This window comes from Microchirus variegatus, assembly GCF_963457635.1.
Source record: "Microchirus variegatus genome assembly, chromosome: 20".
NCBI classification, from domain to species: Eukaryota; Metazoa; Chordata; class Actinopteri; order Pleuronectiformes; family Soleidae; genus Microchirus; species Microchirus variegatus.
Genome location: NC_139821.1, coordinates 7463618 through 7484031, shown reverse-complemented (window position 1 = coordinate 7484031; position 20414 = coordinate 7463618). Strand labels below are relative to the sequence as shown.

The 20414-nt window shown below is 41.3% G+C and overlaps 1 protein-coding gene across 1 annotated transcript in view; it reads left to right on the top strand.

Annotated features, from left to right (window-relative positions):
• Positions 1–20414, top strand: part of exoc4 (exocyst complex component 4) — a 102075-nt gene that overhangs the window by 67302 nt on the left and 14359 nt on the right. Inside the window, exons 14-17 of the mRNA XM_083907293.1 lie at positions 10846–10982; positions 11510–11665; positions 13072–13250; positions 19425–19569. Of these exons, the coding sequence (XP_083763419.1) occupies positions 10846–10982; positions 11510–11665; positions 13072–13250; positions 19425–19569 (617 nt within the window). The remainder of the gene's footprint in view (positions 1–10845; positions 10983–11509; positions 11666–13071; positions 13251–19424; positions 19570–20414) is intronic.

Below are 20414 nucleotides of genomic sequence, written 5' to 3'. Positions count from 1 at the left end.
ACAGAATGAAATAATGGTTGCTAAACTTTCCAATAATTGAGCAGATGTGGGTTGTGTGTATCCATCTGTGTCGATATCTGTGCACACGTTTTTTGAGGAAGCTCGCACATGTACTGTATGTGCTCTGTTTTAAGTGCTCCGATACTGTCTGTGCCAGGTGTTATCAGAGACAGACACACACCACTGGCATCAGAACCAGTGTGGCTGACAGGAGGGAGAGGGCTCAATATTGCTACACCACATTAAACACCCTCTCTCATACACACCTTGGCTGCAGGTCCATACAGGGAAACCATAGGGGAGCACATTTTATAGACGCATCTGCTCTCCGCAACCATCGAAGCACGCATTAATGGGCGCGACGGTTTGAACTGGAGGAAGACATTAGCATTTAGCATGTGTGGTTTTGTCTGTTTTGGGCTGGAGCTGAGGATTCCAGAGCCAAACAGAATTTTAATGGCTTGTTTGCATATGCCAGTGCACAGTTATACTTTTTAAAGACTCTTTTTATACACATTAAGATATCGCTCTCACAGAAGTGATAGTTTCTGACCTTTCAGTATATCATATGTGACAGGGTTATAGCCTCCCATCTATGTATATAATAATCATATTCATAGATGTGCCTCCGTAGCATAGCAGTCGTGTTATTAAATACATTTATGTTACATGAATTACTGGGGATATCTTACCAGTAAAAATAGACTGAATGACTTTGTGGAAACAACTCCACGCGAGTCAAGGTGAATATGCTTTAATACACACGCAAGCTGGGCTCGGGTTAATAAGTAGTATTGATATGGACAGTGATTTGCCTATCACTGTGCACCAGGAGTGTCAAGTACTGCATTTATATATCATGTTTATATATTACGTAATAATGATGTGATTGCGAGCCTGACACCGCCTATATATTGTCCACTTGGAGCGCAGTAGATAATGGCTGACTGGATGACGGTATAGAGTTCAATGGAAAAAGGTTATTGTCCATTGTCCATGTGTGATAGCGTTCGCCGAGCTGATAAGTGCTCAGTCGAATGAAGGGAGATGAACAAGAATCTGCCTCTTTATGTTTTCCTGTTAATGCTTATTTGTTATTCTTAACATCTTCTAGCTCGAGTATTCACTTTCTATTCCTTCTTTTTCTTTGGGCTGGACTCACAGTGTACCAACACACAAACATGCATGCTTTAGGCCCAAGCTGTGCTGCTATCTGTCCGGCGTGTTGCTGTTGCCACTGATTGATTCATTTAATTAGAGGTAGATCGAGAAGAGAGAGAGATGGGGAAGAGAATGGAGGGAAGTAGGATAGGGAGGGTATGGTCACTCTGCTGGATAGCTCTGGAGATTGGCTCCATTAATCTTGCCAGAAGTCACGTTACCCCCCCACCCCCCACACACGCACACACTCACTTTGTGACTCACTAACATACAAGCATACGCACAATGTGTGAACACAGCTTCACACCAGTGCAAAGGGACAGTGTATAGGTGACCGTGTTTTTCCCCTCATTCTGTGCTGCTGCTGCACCATCTGCATTCCCACTGCTGTGGTGTGTGCTTATGATTATGATGGTAAACTGTTTGTGTTCTGCGTATTTCATTCAACAGCCATTACCACACCAGAGCCACAATTACAGTACATTTCACATAAGGCTGTGCTTTTCAGGGAAGATTCATCCAGCTGTTGTCAGCAGTGTCTCAGAAGTAGGGCTGCAGCCAATGATTATTTTCATCATCATAAAGTAAACTGTCAACTACTTTCTTGATCAATTGATTATTTGTTTGGTCCATACAATTATATGAAGCAAATAATACCAGAACAATCACAATGCAAGGAGCTGAAATATACTCTTCTCTTTAGATATGAAAAATTCATTCATTATCAAAATATTAGGTGTTTTTTATTAGTCAATTAATCGTTGCAACTTATTATCATCTTCACTTTGATGATCAAACTAGTAAGTGATTCATTTAGTTATGGCTTAATAATTGATTTATAGGTTGTTCTACACCAAATAATAGAAAGTGCATGTTCATGTTGGAGTTAAAGAGAATTCGCTGAAGTTTTTTTTGGAATCATATCGGCTTTCAAAATGCCACCCTGGCGTTTTCGTGTATGCTACTTTGGGAAAACGATGATTGTTGTTGTCCACCTTCTCTCTTGTGCTTGGATTCACTGTCACTATCTTCATCATCGCCGTCTTCTTGTGTTTGGAGATCGGTTGGTCTATTCGCTTCATGGTAATGCTTATTTTTCTGTGTGCACAGCATGCATGCTTTTTGCTTAATGTGTCTGTTTTTGGTGTACCACTGCAACAGCATTTAAACTTACAGTGCTTAGAGTCATTTTTGTGGGATATTATGTGAATGAAGACTTTCTTGAAGCGAAGCCGTGTTTACAGTGAACTTCTTAAAAAGAGCAAAGAAGAAGATTGTATAGATAAAGTTGTGTTACCGTGTGGCTAACACCTAAATGTGGCTGCATTATTATCCCCGTGTATTTGGCTCTTTTGTTTTGTTTTTTTGTGGTGTTGTACATACACAGAACTTGTTCTGGAGCCTGATGAAGACTGAGCTCTTTCACTCGCTGTCCGCATGCAGATGTTGCTCACTGCACTGCAGATACATTCAGCTGCCAATGGCCTGCTAATGATGTTGACCTTTTAAATCTCATATTCACATGTAGCTCCGTGCGAGAGAGGTGGGGGGGCTGGGGGCTGGAAACAGGCACGTGTTACTTGTACATGCAGACGTGCACGCACACACATCCACCTCCAGTCACTGTAATGACACTGACCTTTTTATTTGCGATGATGTGTAGGCACTGTTTATTTGTGGGGAGCTGATCGCTTCCTGTTGATTGCCTCCCTGGTTCCCTGTCTCCCACAAACGCCCCGCCATCACACACACACACACACACACACACACACACACACACACACACACACACACACAAATGCATACACAGTGGAGGATTACAGCGTGGGGGGAGCAGCTTTCCTTCGCTGAGGTGACTCTAAACACCCACATCCCATCAGCAATCACAACACAATACAACCTCTTAAAGCTGCGTCAGCCATGCCCTGTGATTGGGACACAAGTTGGAGGAAGTAGGAAGGAGAATATTAGGGTTGTTTGCACAGAGATAGACACGCACTAACACGAAGCACACCATTAACAACACCCGGGAACAAATCGAAAAGCCATTTCCATGTTTATCAGTGAAAAAGGAAAGCTCGGTGAAACTGCACAGAACACATTCTGGTTTCCGAAATAGGGCTTTTCATCGTAAAAGAAAATGATCAAAATGCTTTTTCATTTAGTCCAAATGTTTTTTGGAGCCCTCGACCGCATTATCTGTCGTGAAATGGTGTCTAAGCATCGAGTTGACAACGTTACAGCTGTGGAGAGTTATCCCGGAGTGAGGCAACTTAATACTAAAAAAGCTCCGATGTCCTTTTCCGTCCCCTACAGAGAAAAAGACAATTGTAATCACAAAGACAACTTGGTGGTTTTCTGTATGCTAATAGAACGTTTCCTGACAGATTTTTTGTCTAAAAACTAACACTACTTTAAATATGTTTGATTATCTATTATTGTAGTCTAAGCTGGGCAATTGGCTGTACATGAGTTACACTGGAACAAGAAATGTTGACATTCACATTTACACCTGCGAGAAATGAACACCAAACAATAATCATGACACACCTTCACATGTAATTAAGTCTTTCCTTGATGAATCGTGCTCACTCTCACTCTTTTATTTTTCTATTACCTTGACTCTAATCCTGACAAATTCTATAGCTGGTGACTTATTTGAGTCTCCCTCACCTCCAAAACCCTCATTTCTCTGCTGCAGCCTCCTTCCTCTTTGCTCGAGGTGTAACAATCCCCACCGCCCACCTTTGCCTGGTTATCTCTCACCGAACACATGTACTCCTCAGGCTTGTGCCCAGCTGCCCTGAGCCTCCAAACTGGCTTCGTCTTTCTCCCTCACAAAAGTGACATATGTTTTTGCCGTTTATGTGCGGCGGCGGGGCCCAAAAGTCCAAGCCCAATTTCACCGTTCTGGTGAAAGGCAACGTGCACCCAGTCTAGGAATCACCACCCCCCCCCTCCTGTGCTTGCATGACTATATATTTTAATAATGATAACAAAAAAGGGTTTGCTTGTCTCTGTGTGTGTGTGTGTGTGTGGTGACAGACAGAGCATTTAAATGAGCAAAGAAAACAGACTGAGTGACTACAGCCTTAGGAGGTACAGGTTCACACCATGCAGTTCTACCACCGACAGAGTCTCTGTGTATAATGAGACATAATCTTTGCCTTTGGAGTAAGTCAGTTACAGCGAGAGAGAAGTTAAAATGTCAGATGTAACGCAAACATGTCTGTTGGTTTGAAGGGAAAGAAGGTTTCAGCTGTGGGTGCCTGATAAAAAAAAAAAAAGTGTGTATATATATGTGTGTATATGTTTGTATGTGTATATGTATCTATGTATGTATATATATGTGTATATATGTGTATGTATATGTGTATACATATATATATATGTATATATATATATGTATATATATGTGTGTAATACAATGGTGCCAAGTGGGCCTCAGAGAGGAATTTAAACCCCCACGCAGAATGCCTTAAACTACACATTTGTCTTTTACTCCCTCATCTAAACTTCTTTTCGCCCACTACTCAAAGCCCAAACCACTCCTTGAGTTTAATAATTCATCATAATTGATAGAAAAAAAGACAGTGATCATTTCATGAAATGTTAACAACGTTCAACTCACGTCCAGTAGAAGGCGTCGTTATAATTAAGAAGAACGAAAAGAGAAGTGGTAGTGAGATCGATAATGTGACTTTTTGGCTCTCGCTGTGGAATTAAAGCCAAACTCTGGGGTGATTCATGCGGAAGCCACAGATTTAACCCTATATACATATATATATATATATATATATATATATATATATATATATATATATATATATATATACACATATATAAGCACTTGTGTGTGTGTGTGTGGGTGTAAATAAGGAGTATATTGTATTGTATGGCAGCCTGTCTGTAATCAGCCAAGTGTGATATTGCTCTTCATTTCTCAATTAGAAGGCAAACACTGGTTCAGCTCTGCATCAGACGTGATGGTGGCGGAGGTGAGAAAGGAAAACATGCTCTTTTAATTATTCACTTTTGTCAGCCCTGAAGCTATGTGCTCTGTATTTATTTCACAATAGCGTGTTTCTCATGCATTATTGAGTATCAACGCAAAATCGATATTGTACATTATTTAATTTTCCCCCAGCTGGAAACGTATCATTAGATAATATGGCAGTTCTTAATTGGTAAAATTAACTTCATTTCAGAAGAACCGAGTTGCGTTTATGTGCAACTTTTGTGTGGGTTAAATCTTTATTAAATGAAATTATGGTGTTTTTTTAAAGACAAAATACAAAAGACAACATATTTTTGAGGTTATTCTGATTTTTAGAACTCCCACGAGGGGCCTCTCGGCTGCTTTTGTGTTTGTTTGCTTTTCAAGTGACATTATGTGCATTTGAGAAGACAAAAGGACACTGCCTAGTTGTCAGAGCTTAAACAAACTTCAATAAAAACACACACACACACACACATGAAGAAGCATGTGTTCTGGTTGAGCTGGCACAAGCAGGAGGGCCATCCGGTGTGTGTCAGGGGAGTTCTCGAAAGCAGGGCTCAATACTGACTTTGATGAATGATCTGTCAAGACAATGTCCCAATCATGACCGGCACCCTTTTACCCAGGAGAGAGTGTGTGTGTGTGTCTGCGCGTGTGTGTGACAGAGAAAAGGGGTTGACAGAGGTTATCTTTGCATGTGTTCTTGATGATGTGCGTGTGTGTGTGTGTGTGTGCAGCTGGTGCAATCCTGCTGAGTGTTTATTATTTTGGCAACCCTTGATCACTCACGTGATTGGCATGGCAGAGACATTACACAAGTCGTTGGTCTTGGGGTCAGACTGTGAGTGAAGTGGCAGCGAGTGTCGGGGTTAAACACTCTGACCCCCAGACAACCTTGATGGACATCCGCTTATTTTAATGGGGGAAAATCCATGATCCGTTTCCGAGTCAGACCTGAGACCCCCCCCCCCCCGGCCTTCCACTTTGAAAACAATTGGTTGAATACTCGATTACAAAAATATTTGATAGCTGCAGCCCTAATTGTTTATGGTAATGTTTTTGAGGCAGAATAACAACCCTCTTCCCCCCTCAAAAAAATCACCAAAGTTGTGTCACACACTGCAGCTTTAACCTACTTTCATTTATGTCGCACTCTCTTTGAAATAAAGGCAGGCATAAACTGTATTTTTAGAAATGTTATTTACAGAGAACAAACATTCGCCTATGAGCAAAAACCCTGGCCAGAAACAGCATGTACTTACATCGTCCAAGCAAGCCTGAGTAAATCCAAAACTTTTTTTGTTTGTTTTATCTCCTTTTGTTTACTGCGGGATGACACTTCACATTTTGGCCAGCAGAATACAACAAAAACACAGAGTTTAGTTATTACATCCCCGCACTCTCACTGTATTAATGCCGTCCCCTGTGTTGTGCTTTTGACTCACTCTACCAAAGGAAGCAACTACTTTTAACACTGGCTGAGGGCAGTTTCTGTAGTGATGACCATGCATTAACAGCTTTTTTTTCTGCTGAGGCGCCAGTCTGAGTGCTCGCTCTGCCTTGTTGCTGTCATTAAACTGCTCTGACCGTGGCCTTCATTTCCTTCTTAACAACAGCAGTTTACCCCTGCAGATTCTGCAATCCTATTGCAAGACCCAGAGTCTAATTTTCCTTGATGTCTGTGCTTTTCACGTAGTAATGATGTGAAAGAGGAGAGGCAAAGTGCGGCCGCGCTGAGTTTTAGGGGTAATCGTATACTGTGAAATAGAATTACTGGTAAATATGGGTATTTTCCACATGGTAGCACAGCATGTTGACCTTTAAGCTTGAATTACTGTATAGAGAGAAGAGAGTTAAGATAGATGTAGATAGAGAAGCCTTCACAAAGCATGTTGTCTCCTTTGTAACAGTCAAATAAGGCAGAGAGGCATAGCAGAACATGCTCTCTCTCTACCGCTCTCACTCATTCACTCTCAGTCCTCTCTTTCTTAGTCTGTACCCTTGATTACTTTTTAATGATTTCTGCTACCTAAGACAAATGGCTGTGTTAAATGAGTAGAATTAGACAAGGGGAGCTGAGCACAGGAGCATTTGTTAGAGCAGGAGTAATGGATCAGGCGTCCAGTGTTTACTTGTCTCCATTCAGTAGCTTGACCCGCTATTGAGTACCCGCTGTAAGTCCTCAAGTCTGGGGACACTGTTATGAGTTTGACTAGGGATAAGATTTTTGATTATTCCTTGTTATTTGTTGCTATTTAACCATGCTTCATAATCCTGTGGATAATCATACCAATACAATATTTACCACATCCAAGAGAATTACAGATTAAACTCAGTGTCGGTATCTGATGCTGGTCAAAATCACTGGTTCTCGGATATCATTCACTCACTCATATTCTACCACTTTATCCTCCACATGAGGTTTTGTGGTTGCTGGTGCCAATCTCAGCTGACATATGGCAAAAGGAGGGGTCCATCACAGAGACGCATATAGAGACAACCATCCACTCTCACACTCACACCTACAGAGTTCAATTTGCCTAATCTCCAAAATTTGGACATTGTGAAAAGAAAAAAAAGAACCCCGAAATGAACCCTGAATATCTCGGAGAAATGTAAATACTTCACTGACCATGGATTGTAAAAAAATAACCCAAAACAAATCAATAAAAAGCAGTAACAACATCTTATTTGGAATCATATTTTGAACTTTATGGGAGCAGCATTGTGTTGGAAACAGCTTAGTAGTTTAAAAAACTGTAAAACAACTGTATCAGACAGATTGGTACTGGTCTATACTCACATTATGGTTGTGATATCACAATCTTGTTAAATACAGTTGTTGTTTTTCTTTTATTTATCCTGAGTGTTTTCACAAGTGCAGCAGCAATTCCATTTCACACCCCAAAAAAAGCTTGATTGCTGAATGCACTAAATCAATCCAGTATGAATTTATCCTAATAATCACATTTTCACAAAGCCCAAATAGGTCATGGAAAAAAACCATCACAGCATCATAATGCACTCCATTTATATGGCCTTGCTGTCTGAGATCGTCAGTCATGCCTGCTCACTGCACCTCCGACTTCAATCTCTAGCAGCCTCAGCTGTGCTGACTTCACAACATGACCTGACCAAGTGAACTGAAAGAAACATCTCTTAAGGTATTCTAAAAAGACATTTGCATATTGTCATCACTGCGGGGGTTTGTCGTCATGGTAACAGGTATTGGCAGCATTATCGTCAATATAAAACATTTTTAACCAGCCTAAGTCTAAGAAATGGAGGTAGCTGTAGCTGCTGCCTGATCACCACAAACAGCTCGCCCTCCCACAGGGTCTGTGTTTTTCTTCCTAGCCTGGCAGCCTGACAGCGAGTCAGGCATGGACAATAAAGGGTGTTCCCTTGGCACAGACATGGCCTTGGTTAGCACTCCATGGGTACGGGCACTGCTATGGATCGTTACTTCGCTCAGTAGAGTGGCTGCTCTGCGTGTGTGTGTGTGTGTCCATGCATGTGCATATATTGCTTGTCTGCCTGTGACAGAATAAGGGGGGGGGGGTACTGAAATGGAGAAAGAGCTATTAATATTTATATCATTCTATCACATCAGGGCTCCTTCCATATTTTTTTGAAGATCAATTACATCGACTACTGTCCCCTATAGTCTCCGCAGCCACTTTGGCTGCTCGCTACTGGCCTTGGATATAATGAAACTATTTCGGAAAAATAAATTATGAATGCTGAAATGACAGAGATGATACTCAACACCTATGCCACGCAGAGCTGAGAATATATAAAGTCTTAATTCACTGGCATTCTGGCGAGTTATTTAATATCATATCTTCTTCTGTATTTTAAATATAACGACTTGTTGAGAGTAAATAAGATCCACTCTCTTTAAGTAGATCATCAGGCAGTCTCTATTTTCCTGGCTGGTTTTCAAAGGCAGCTGTGAAAGGCGTGCGTGTGTAGTTATACCCTCTGCTTCTGAGTTTGTTTGCATTTACCACAGGTCACATTCTATTCATCTTGGACAAAGTTTTTCCATTTCACCCCCTGAAAGATATGACTTCATGTGAAGTTTACCTTGCAGTATAGCGAGCTGAATATGAATAATCTATGAATGATGAATAGAAATGACATGTTTAAGAGTCCCCTGTCTGTATATCTTTGAATTGGATTACTCCGCAACAAGCGCGGCCATGCTTTCTGTAGTTTGTGCGTTTCAGAGAGGGTGCAGCAAAGCCAGACTAACAGCCCGTTATCACTTCTATTAGAGATTTAGGATAGATTGGTTAAGTGCTAGGGGCGGCCAAAGTGGAACATACTGAGTTGTAATCTCATTTAACAGCTCTTGATTTGCTCAAAGGTGTGTGTTTTGAAAAGTTTGCTCTTTTCCTGTGAGTGTGTCTGGGGATTTGAAGCCGCTCTGCTGTTCCCAGGCCAGCTATTAGTCATGCAGCAGTGGCTAATCTGTAATGGCTGCTGTCACAGCCCTGCCGTGGCTCCTGGTGATGGGTGCACTGTGACAAATGCGTACACGCACACACGCACACACACACACACACACACACACCCTCAGCCTGAGAACACACACACAACACACACACACCTATGTGTAGTCGAGCTAATTCACTTCCACACAAAGAATCACCCATTTCAGCGATATGCTGTTATGACATTCAGCAAAGCTGTCCAGTCACCAGTCAAGAGTTTTGCTAGGGCGACCGTTCAATAAGCGAAGTTAGAGTCCATCAGTTACACTGGTCTACACCCACATTACTCCATTATAATTCAAGCTAAACTAACTTATTTATTTTGGGGCTCTGAACTACCGGGGTAGTGAGGACGGCAAGCATGTCCACAACAAAATGTATGGGCTTTTAATAGTGCTAGGCACATTAACGGGTCAACGTTAGCACACGTTAACGCATGACGCGTTTCCATGACGACTGACCAGAAAGACGCGTGACGTCATGTTTATGTGACTCCTGATTGTTAAAATAAGTCTCTAAAATAACGTTAAACTTTAAAAACTGAGGCACACATACGCGGTATACAAGTACGCTGGTTATTTGTAGCGCTGCTCTTTTTGTTTAATAAACAGACCGCTCGAGTTTGAGTGTAGGCGCGCTAACGGCGCTAAAGGAGCAAAAGCAGCTAAAGGAGCTAACGGAGCTAACTGGGAAATGGTGCCTAGACTCCGGTGCCGTGGCACGTAAACATGACCTCACGTGTGTCTTTTTCCGGTCAGTCGTCATGGAAACGCGTCATGCGTCAACGTGCGTTAACGATGCTTGCCGTCCACACTACCCTGGTATTTTAGAGGCCTAAAATAAAGATGTTAGTTTTAGTTTGAAAAGAACAGGGTTGTATTTTAGTCTGGACAGGCAGAAATGGAGACCTGTAGTTATCTGCATTCTCTTCCTCTCTGGTTTAGAGCTGCAACTAACGATTATTTTCGTAACCGATTAATCTGTCTATTATTTTCTTGATTAATCCAGAAAATGTCAGAAAAAAAAAGTTTGTCCACAAACCAAAATGATTTCTTTGTTATGTGGAGCAAAATATTCACATTTAAGAAGCTAAAACAATCAGAAATCTTTTTAGTTTGAACAATGAAAAAAAAGCTTCAAACCGATTAATCAACAAACACTGATTGCTCTGCTTTCTGCCTCCAGAGCACGGTGGTGGTGGAGAAGTCTATCCAGGATCTGATGAACCTGATGCAGGACCTGAGTGCCTATTCCAACCAGTTCCTCGAGATGGTGTGCGACAAGCTCAAGGAGTACAAGGAAATCTGCAACACGGCCTACAGGTACTTTACTGTTTGAATTCGATATAGTTGTTGCTTTTAAATTGGATTTTAAACACAAAGCCCCCCCCCCCCACAAAAAAAAACAACAACAGGGAAATTCATCTTTGATTACACTGGTGCTGTGAGAGGTCATCCGTCTGTGCTCCTCTGGGACCTGGTAACACCTGGCCAGGTAAAGCGAAAGGCTCGAGAGTGTGGGGAAAGGAAAAAAGAGGAGGGAGGGAGGGAGTGATGAACGAGCCAGGAGATGCAGGAAAAGAACTGACAGACTGCTGAGAGTCCATCTGGACTCTGTCACAGGTCAGCCTCACTCTCACTGGGGCCCTGCAAGTAATAAAGACAAGCAACCAACACTGAGACAGAATGTTTGTGTTTGTGCATGTGTGCATTTCCACTTGAATAAGTCTCTCAGTTTCTCGTCTTTCTTTGTGTGCACGGATGTGAAAAGATGTTAAGATGAGCACATTTAACAGCAACAAAAATACTTCTGTATAGTTTTATATTGTATTGTATTGTTTGTCCCTCAGGAGTATCGTCCAGTGTGAGGAGAAGCTCACCATCAGTGCCTCTTGGTCCAAAGATGAAGACATCAGCCGTTTGCTTCAGTCTCTCCCCAACTGGGCAAACATGACCCAACCCAGACAGACCCGACAGAAGAGAGAAGATGAAGAGGACTTTACCCGGTATGTCATCGTGTCTGCACGTTTACAACCCTGTCGTAAAGAAACAAAAGTCAAACTTGTGCCAACAACAATAACAACAGAGGTAGAACGCGCTCGTTCAGAATTGAGCAACCATGCCAATAATCCCTCGCTCCCATCATTGCTCTTTTATTCGCATACTGTTGAGCCCCCGAATGCACTCACAAAGTAAGTCACAATTGCTCTTTTAAACACCCTTTATCTTAAGGAAGTGAGGAAACAATAGAAAACAAAAATAGGAAAATATAAAGAGAGGCGGTTGGAGGCAGAAACGAGGGGGGTCAGTCTTATCGAAATTGCCTTTGAATGTGTACACTCTTCAGGGAACACTGGAGCTCATTGGAGCGGAATGTTAAAGTAAATAAATAAATTGGTTAGGTGGCCAAAGAAAGTCAATCTATTGTGTGCACTGTCTGCTTTTCTCCCACAAACACACACACACACACACACTGGGAGCAGAGAGATAGCGAGACGAAAAAACCATAAGGCTGTTTGATTTGAGAGCCAAAGATGTTTCCACGCTATGAAAGGGGGATTAAAGTCTGCATGACTGGCAACCCAGTCCTATAATAAAACATAATTAATAAGCAACACATGCGTGTGGCTGAGAATGTTTAGTTTGTATGTTTGCTTGTTTCTTTCACCCGTCTGTTGAGAGGATTTTGATCTTGTTGGGCATCCTGGTGACTCTGGAGTCGCCCGGCCGTCACATCAGCGATGGAATTTAGTCCTCGAACGCTCTTTTTCTTTCCTCCTCTGTCTCTTTACCTCCCCAAAACCCCAAGTGATCGTTAATACAATGCGAAAGAGGTTTTGATCTTGTTGTCTTTGTGTTTTCCACCCTGCAAATCTCTGCCTTCTGTTGGTTTGCTATTTCTGAATAATCCTCCATCACCTGCTGTTTTCCCTCTCCTACGACTGTTGAGACTCTTAAAACTCCAAACTTTTAAATGTGGTGCCCATAAAATTGTCTTTGTAACACATCCACATTTTTTTGGTCATCTCAAATCTACCCTCTGTCTCTCGCTCTAATTATCTCGCTCACATTAATTGTTTCTGTTTGCCTAATTTAGATATTTTCACATCATTTTAAAAGGTGTAAAATACCCAATTCAGCCCCTCTTCAAGCGTTTGCAAATTGATCCTTTTAGCAGTCCATTATGTTTTAACTTTTTGAAAATTTACTTCCATTACATTACAGAGACCATGCATTTCAGTGACATGACTCTGTCGACTCATTACCAGCTAACTCAAAGTTGTTTTTTACCTTACATTTTTTGTTGAAAGTTGTTTATTTGGCTGTTTTTCTTTGCCAAAAGTGTCTCCCCACTCTACTAAATCTTAAATCTTTCACTCAACCTCTCTCTCTCTCTCTCTCTCTAATTCAGAGCGGCTTTTGCTAAGGAGTCAGAGGTGCTGACGGGGAACCTGGGCGACAAATTAATCCCGCAGAATGAGATCCTCCGCGACGTCAGCGACCTGAAGGCTCTGGCCAACCTTCACGAGAGCATGGAGTGGCTCGCCGCGCGCCTCAAGACATTTTTCGCCAACCTGCCTCATGCTTCCAGTAAGTAAAGGAAACATCATTTTATCTCTCCCAAAAACAGGCTTTTATTCTTATACTTCTTATATATAGTTAGTCTACCAGTCTCTGAGGTCGTTAGGGCTGTTATTGATCAGAATGCTCTGCAGATTAAATGTGGGATTACACCAGGTTGCTGCAGTGGGGTTGTGGCAGCACTTTCTTTACCTGTGCCTCATTAAGTCCTTATGTGAATGTATTATCACACACACACAATCATTACTTTCTTCACTGGAGTTGTCACACTTTACACACTAACTCATTATTGTTGGCTCTACCTCTGCAAATGTGTGTGTGCATAAAATGCTGTTCCTCACCAGGACCCTTAAAAGCATTTCATACATCCCCTGCTCTGTCATCACATTTGCATCATTAATCAGTGATCAAAATGAGTGTTTCCATATCACACACAAGTCTCGATGTAGATCCTGTTAATGACTTATCATTTGAGTAATGCCTTTATCCTTGTTATCACATTGAGAGCATGTTTAATCTTCCTAAAAACAAATTCTGCTATCTTGTAATATGCCTCCTCAAGTCCATATCATTTTATTAGCATCTTGTGATGGCAATCAAGGAATTATTACACCCATTAATGGCTCCCCCCCTGTAGTATGAATGCAAATAAAACCACTCTTAACCAGAATTTAGATATTTCTATTCAGTATTTAACTTCAATATTTGCTTATACACCATCGTTTTTTAAATAAAATGCATATATTTGTATTTTTCTCCTGCTATTCACCCGTGTAACAGGACTATTGAGTAGCTTAGCCACAGCTCTTGGTTCTCTGACATAGCTCTTGTAGAGTGCTTCAACCTTTATCAGCCCTTGCCACGGCTCTTTAGCTCCGAACCACTGATTCCTCATTGAACTATTCTGCTGTTCCATATCTCAACTTGACAAAAAAAAATTTTCGCTTCTTATATTTGGACGTAACTTTGTCACTATCTCTTTTTAAACTCCTCCCTCATCACTCTGACGGCAGCTCTCTTTGTCTATTCTTAGATAAGAATTCAATAAAGTACGAGCCGGGACATGCAATAATTAGCATTAATTCAGCCACTTGTCATGCAGGGACAGCCCCCTGGATTGTTCAATATTTAGTGTTTGCTGAGCTGATGAGGGACTACGTGTGTTGGTTTGGATGTGTGTGTGTGTGTGTGTGTGTACATAAGCATGCACTGTAAGATGGGACAAGGCTACGGCAGGGAAAAAGGACCAACCTTATCTTATCCGCCAACCCCCCTCCCCTCACGTCTATGCGTCTATAAATTGGATTTTATATTACAGAAGCAGTCAGGTATGAACAACTCATTTTCCTCTGCCTTATTTTTTTCTTTATTTCATTCCTCTTTTCTTGCTTTCTAGTTTGATTCTTTCTTGGTATTTCTTTCCTGTCATTCTTTCTTTACTGTCCTTAGGGTGCAGCATTAGCTTTAGTGGACATTATGCTTTGACCACTTCCCTATGTGTTTTAATTCTTCATAGTGTTGTTACTTATGACTCTCATTCACTTTAAATATCAAAAAATGAATTAAGACAAATTAAAAGAAAATGCATTAGAAAAGTACAAATATAAGGCAAGAATAATGAGTAACATGAAGTAATATTAAGCATGTCCGCTTGTACAAGCATTTTTGAGGGCGTCAGGGCAGTGTACTGTATATTATTCAAGCAAATTGGTACATCTCTGCTTTAATATCTGTGTTTCACATTATTTGGAATAGAGCAAATGCACCTGTGTGTGTGTGTGAGTGTACTGTATGTGCTGGTAAAGAAGAGGACAGACTGCTAATGATGATTGGCTATGAAGGAAGCTGGAGAAAAGTGTCCATCTGCTTGAATGTCTAATGCACTCTGACAATATTCACAACTCAACACATACAGCTTATCCATATCCCTATCTTCAACTTAAGCACAATTCAAACCAGGTCTGCATTTAATGCCGTAAAAAGTCACAAAGAAGTAATAAATGAAATAACACATACACAGAGTTGCCTGAGGGAAAATGTCAGCATGACAGCTATTTTTGCTTGGCTGCCATATGCACGTATGTATGAGATTTTTGTTAATTTACCACTGTGTCTGGCAGCTTTAGTTGGATCTTAGCAACAATCTGTGCACTGTAGATCATGATCAGCGGGAAAGTTCTCCCCTACTAGACAAGTCTTTTTTCCTGCACCGTCTCCTAACACTCATTGTGCATGTTTGCAAACACACGTCAGAGACCTGAGTGTCATTAGATGCACAGAAATGGGGCCACCAATCTGTGCTGCAGGGGTTTCAAGGTGATTATCGTGGTTTGTCCACAGGAGGAAGCTCCTTCGCTCTTCTTTTGTTGCTCTGTTGCATGTCTGAGGGCTTATTGAGATACACTTTTCTTAACCTTGACTCTTGTTCATGTAGGTCTTTACCCTTTGGCAGTGATTTTTTTTCTCTTCCTTTCTTGACTCTGTTTAACAAGGGAAGTTGACAAACAACACACATTCGTATTCACTGTGGAGGCCTGAGGGGAGGAGCTGCAGTGGAGACCCTGGTGTTGTTTTTTCCTCTTTTCCACAGTTTTTGTCTTATGGTGCATCCATCTTTTTGTGTCCAAAAACGCAGCTGTATTTTTTATTCTCTCTCATTATAAGATACCAATAAGCATTTTTGTTCCCCCAGAAATTTAAATAATTTTTTGCCTCGGTTTCCCTCTTTCACATTCTCCGTCTTCCTCTCTGGACAGAAGTTCACATCCCAGAGTGCAGATGTTCATCCTCTACCAGAGGCAGCAAAATAATTAATAACTCTTCTCCTCTCTTACTCCAAGTCATTTATGAATCATTCATCACTCTCCATCTTCTTTTTCCACATTTCTTTGTTTCCTGCTGGGGTAGTACATGTCGTACTTTTTTAAACAAACCAGATGGTAGCAAATGTTCAGCCTCTATTGTCAGTCGCTCAAAAAGTAAAAAAAAAGTCAGATTGTTGTCGACGCTCTTAATGGCAAAGAAGGCAAGAGAATGTTAAGATGTGGGCATGTGTGCGTTTGCATGCTCTGTGTGGGTAAAAAATGTGTGAATTCCATCACTGATCTCTCCTAATGTCTGCCACCCTCATCTTATGCAGATGGCAACAACAGACGTTTCTCTTAGATGGGATTTGAAAATAATTGGATAAGCGCACCACAACACACACACACACACACACACACACACAGTACATGCATTGCCCACACATGTGCACGAGAAGATACACAACATACACATCCTCGCATATAATCATGCATACACAAAGGACTTGGAGATGGAAGTGATCTAGTCTAACGGAAAAAAGAGAAAGTTGTCAGTCAGGACCAATGAGTCGTCTCCTTTTGCCCGTCTGTCCCTGACTCTAATGGTGCCTCCCATGCTGCGACGCCTCCCTTGCACCATCAAAGCGGCGCAAGCTGGGGGTGAGAGCACAGGAATCTGTGTGTGTGTGTGCGTTTGTGTGTGTTTGTGTCGCGGACACCCCCTGGAGAGGCCTCCAGCAGTGTGTGCCACAGTGAGACCCATTTCTTTCCTTTCTGCTGCCAGAGTGAATGAGTTTAATGCACATGAGAGGAAACAGAAACCATTTGAATCACTTTCACACACACACACACACACCTAACATAGAGCACTCCTAGAGGCAGTTCAAGTGAAGTGAAGAAAACAGCCCCCCTAAAAAACATAACAAAATAGTATTTATCTGTCAAACATACATGCATTTTTTTCTCTTTAATTCACAACTATGAACATTACAGATGTGCGTTCTATTTGCAGTCAGTGCACAGCTACTGTATATGCATCAAACACTTGTTGATGTCATGACCACTCCTTTGATGCCATAGATCAGTGCTTTCATTTTCCTCACTGAATATTTGAGGTGTAGAATTGTGTCCGTGCAGGTTTCTGTTACCCATTAATGATCTGATAAGATGACCAGGGGGATACAACAAAAACCTCAGCCAAATCCAATCACTTGATCAGTCAGTTATTTCACGGTGCCACTCTCCCATGAGATCAATGTCGTTTTTTTTTATTTGTGTTGTTTATGTTAAGGTCCAATCTTTTTTGTTGTTCCCGTGGCTCATTTAGCAGGATTAATAGTGATATTGCAAAACCTTACAATCCAATCTGTGGTGCTGCGTTTTCTGCCAGTGGAGGAAAAAGTCCAGAGTGTGTAGTAGATATTATATCGACATTATACAGTAGCACTGAGGTCAATGTCAACCAAACACAAAACAGTACAGTTGTAAGACAAAGTCGGTTGCAGGCTAACATAAAAAAAAGATATATTTTATAAATAAAATTTTCAAAAAAATTTACTGATTGTAATTAAATGCTGTGCACCGTAACGCTTAATTATCTCAGAACTGATGCCATCATTGGTGTTTTTCTGTTTGTGCAAACAATGAAACTGATTAAACGGGCGAAAGGGAGGCTCGACGAACTACTTCAAATAAAATAGTTGCCAGAAGGCAGAGCTTTAACTTTAACCGTCAATCATACGTTCACACTTTGGGGAGCGACTGAAAGACCCGAGAACACAAAATACAAGCATCCACAGTGGCTTTTCTCCATCTCGTCGCTTATAAACAAGGTAAAGAACTTTTAAAAACTGCTGCCGCTGCTACTCCACGTTGAAACGTGGACGTTCAAAAGTCTGATCATGGTTTCCTGTCTCATCCAACCTGAAACCATAAGAGCAGCTGTCGCCTCCCAGCCGTGGCTATGTTTGCCTTACTAATTAAATGTCAATGATAAATACCTCACTGCTGTTTGCCTGAGCCAATGGTTTCTCATCTTATCGCGCGGGGGGGTTATTTAAGGTAACTGTAATGTGGGCACAGAAGCTCAGATTATTTATGTATTCGTTCATCTTCTACCGCTTTATCCAATCAGAGCTGACATGAGGGCGAAAGGCGGGGACAGGTCGCCAGTCCATCCTAGGACCCTGCACACAATATCATAATATATTAAATGCAGTTACAGAAACAGTCACCCACAAAGTATTGTTTAAGGTATGGCAATGTTTTCCTCTTTAATATGAATAATGAATTAATCCCTCAGTCAATCTGGGATCTGAACAGGTGATTTAAATCTCACCCACAAACTCACTGATAGCCTCCATTTCTGAATTTCCCCTATGAGTGATCAGTAAAGGTCCATGCTATCTTATTTTGCCTTACATATCCCCCACTTCAATACCAAGCTGTCAGTCAAATATGACATTTTCTGTTGTACAAGACGATGATTTTCTCAATCGCGGAGTCCATAAAATGTCAGGAAATGTGTTTCCCAAACCCAAATGTTCTGAAATGTATTTATTTTCTCCATAAACTTGAACAGATTTGAACAATGTGGTCTGTAATCTGTTCACCATCAGGTCTTAATTCAGACATGGTGGTGCCACTGTCCTTATGTTTTTTGAGGGAGGTCCTGGACGCCTGCCTGCCTGCATGTGTGACCTTCGGAAGGGCAGGAAGAGTAACTGGGGAGCTGTGGCTTTGACTGCGGCACATTGATCGTGGACGCCCCTCACTCTTAGCGCGTATACACACACACACACATACACACTCGCCTCATTGACCAAATAGACTTACATATGAGTGACGGGGCCAATTTCTCTCCTTTTCCACCACTTGCTAATTTATAGCCATTGATCTACACCTGGCTGAATTTATATACACTCATCATGCTCTCTGGTTTTCTCTCTCACACACACACACACACACACACACACACACACACACACACACACACACACATACACCAACAGAGGTGTTTTGTATGGTTTACAATGCAGCGCACTGACACATGCTCCTGCTGCCTCAGCACAAGTGACGAGGAGAAAGTACAAGAACATGCTGAAGGACTCGGGGAAGTGTGTGAAGTTAAACTGATGGCTGTGTGTGTGTTACTAACACTGGTGTTGTTTGCAGTACCTGGTCATGCCAGTATTGAAATGATAAACCTTTAAATTGCTATTTGCAACAGTACAGTGTGTGTATGTACAGTCAAGTCGCAGTTGTAATGATTCAGGGTTAAGTATTATCAGTAGTAGTATCAGTAGTATCCATACATCGAATCATCTTTATCCCTGTGCTTACTACTGTGTGTCTTTTTTGTCTGTTGTGTTATATTCAGGTGCGTCTCAGTGCTCCACAGATAGTCACGTGGTTGGCGAGAGCGAGCGCAGCAGGGAGCAGATTCTCCAGACCCTGAGTGACCTGTCCAGGAGTTTCCAGGACATCGCAGACCGCTGTCTCCTGGCGTTGCACCTGGAAGTGAGGTGGGCATAGAGAAACTCGCTGAACAGAATTAAAAGTTGTGATATGTAGCAGGTGCATATTTCTACTCCACATATGCCTTAATTGACACAAATCAGGGCACGAATTTTACTCTTTTTGAAACATTTTATTTAAAACAGAAGTTGTTAGATGATATGTAGTGTTGAATTTAATTATTTACTAACCATTACCATGATCACAAGTTTACAGGACCTGTTATTAAATTGTCTTTCTGTATTTATATAGCACTTTTCTCGTTTTGCCATTCACCCATTCATGTAACATGGGGTTACACTACCATTCAAAAGTTTGGGGTCACTTAGAAATGTCCTTCTTTTTAAAGGAAAAGCACTTTTTTTTCAATGAATATAACATTAAATGAATCAGAAATACACTCTATACATTGTTAATGTGGTAAACGACTATTCTAGCTGCAAACGTCTTGTTTTTAATGGAATATGTACATAGGTGTATAGAGGCCCATTGCTATTGGATGGATAAAACCTTTGTGCAATTATGTTAGCTATACTATATTTTCTATTCATTTTGCAGGGCTTTTGATTAATAAAAGTGTGACTTTTAATGGAAAACAAAAAAATGGTATAGGTGACCCCAAACTTTTGAACGGTAGTGTAAGTGTCGGCATGTAGACTAGTGGTACCAGGAATCGAACCCACAACCTTCGATTTAAAAGCCGACTCGCTCCACCACTGAGCTACCGTCGCCCACAATCTCAACTATTAAATCTCCGCTACAGCTTAAGTGCACAAGTCCAGGAATCTTTGTTTTATTGTGTCTTAAATGTGTGATGTCGGTGTCGATGTCTATACTACATTAATTTACCACA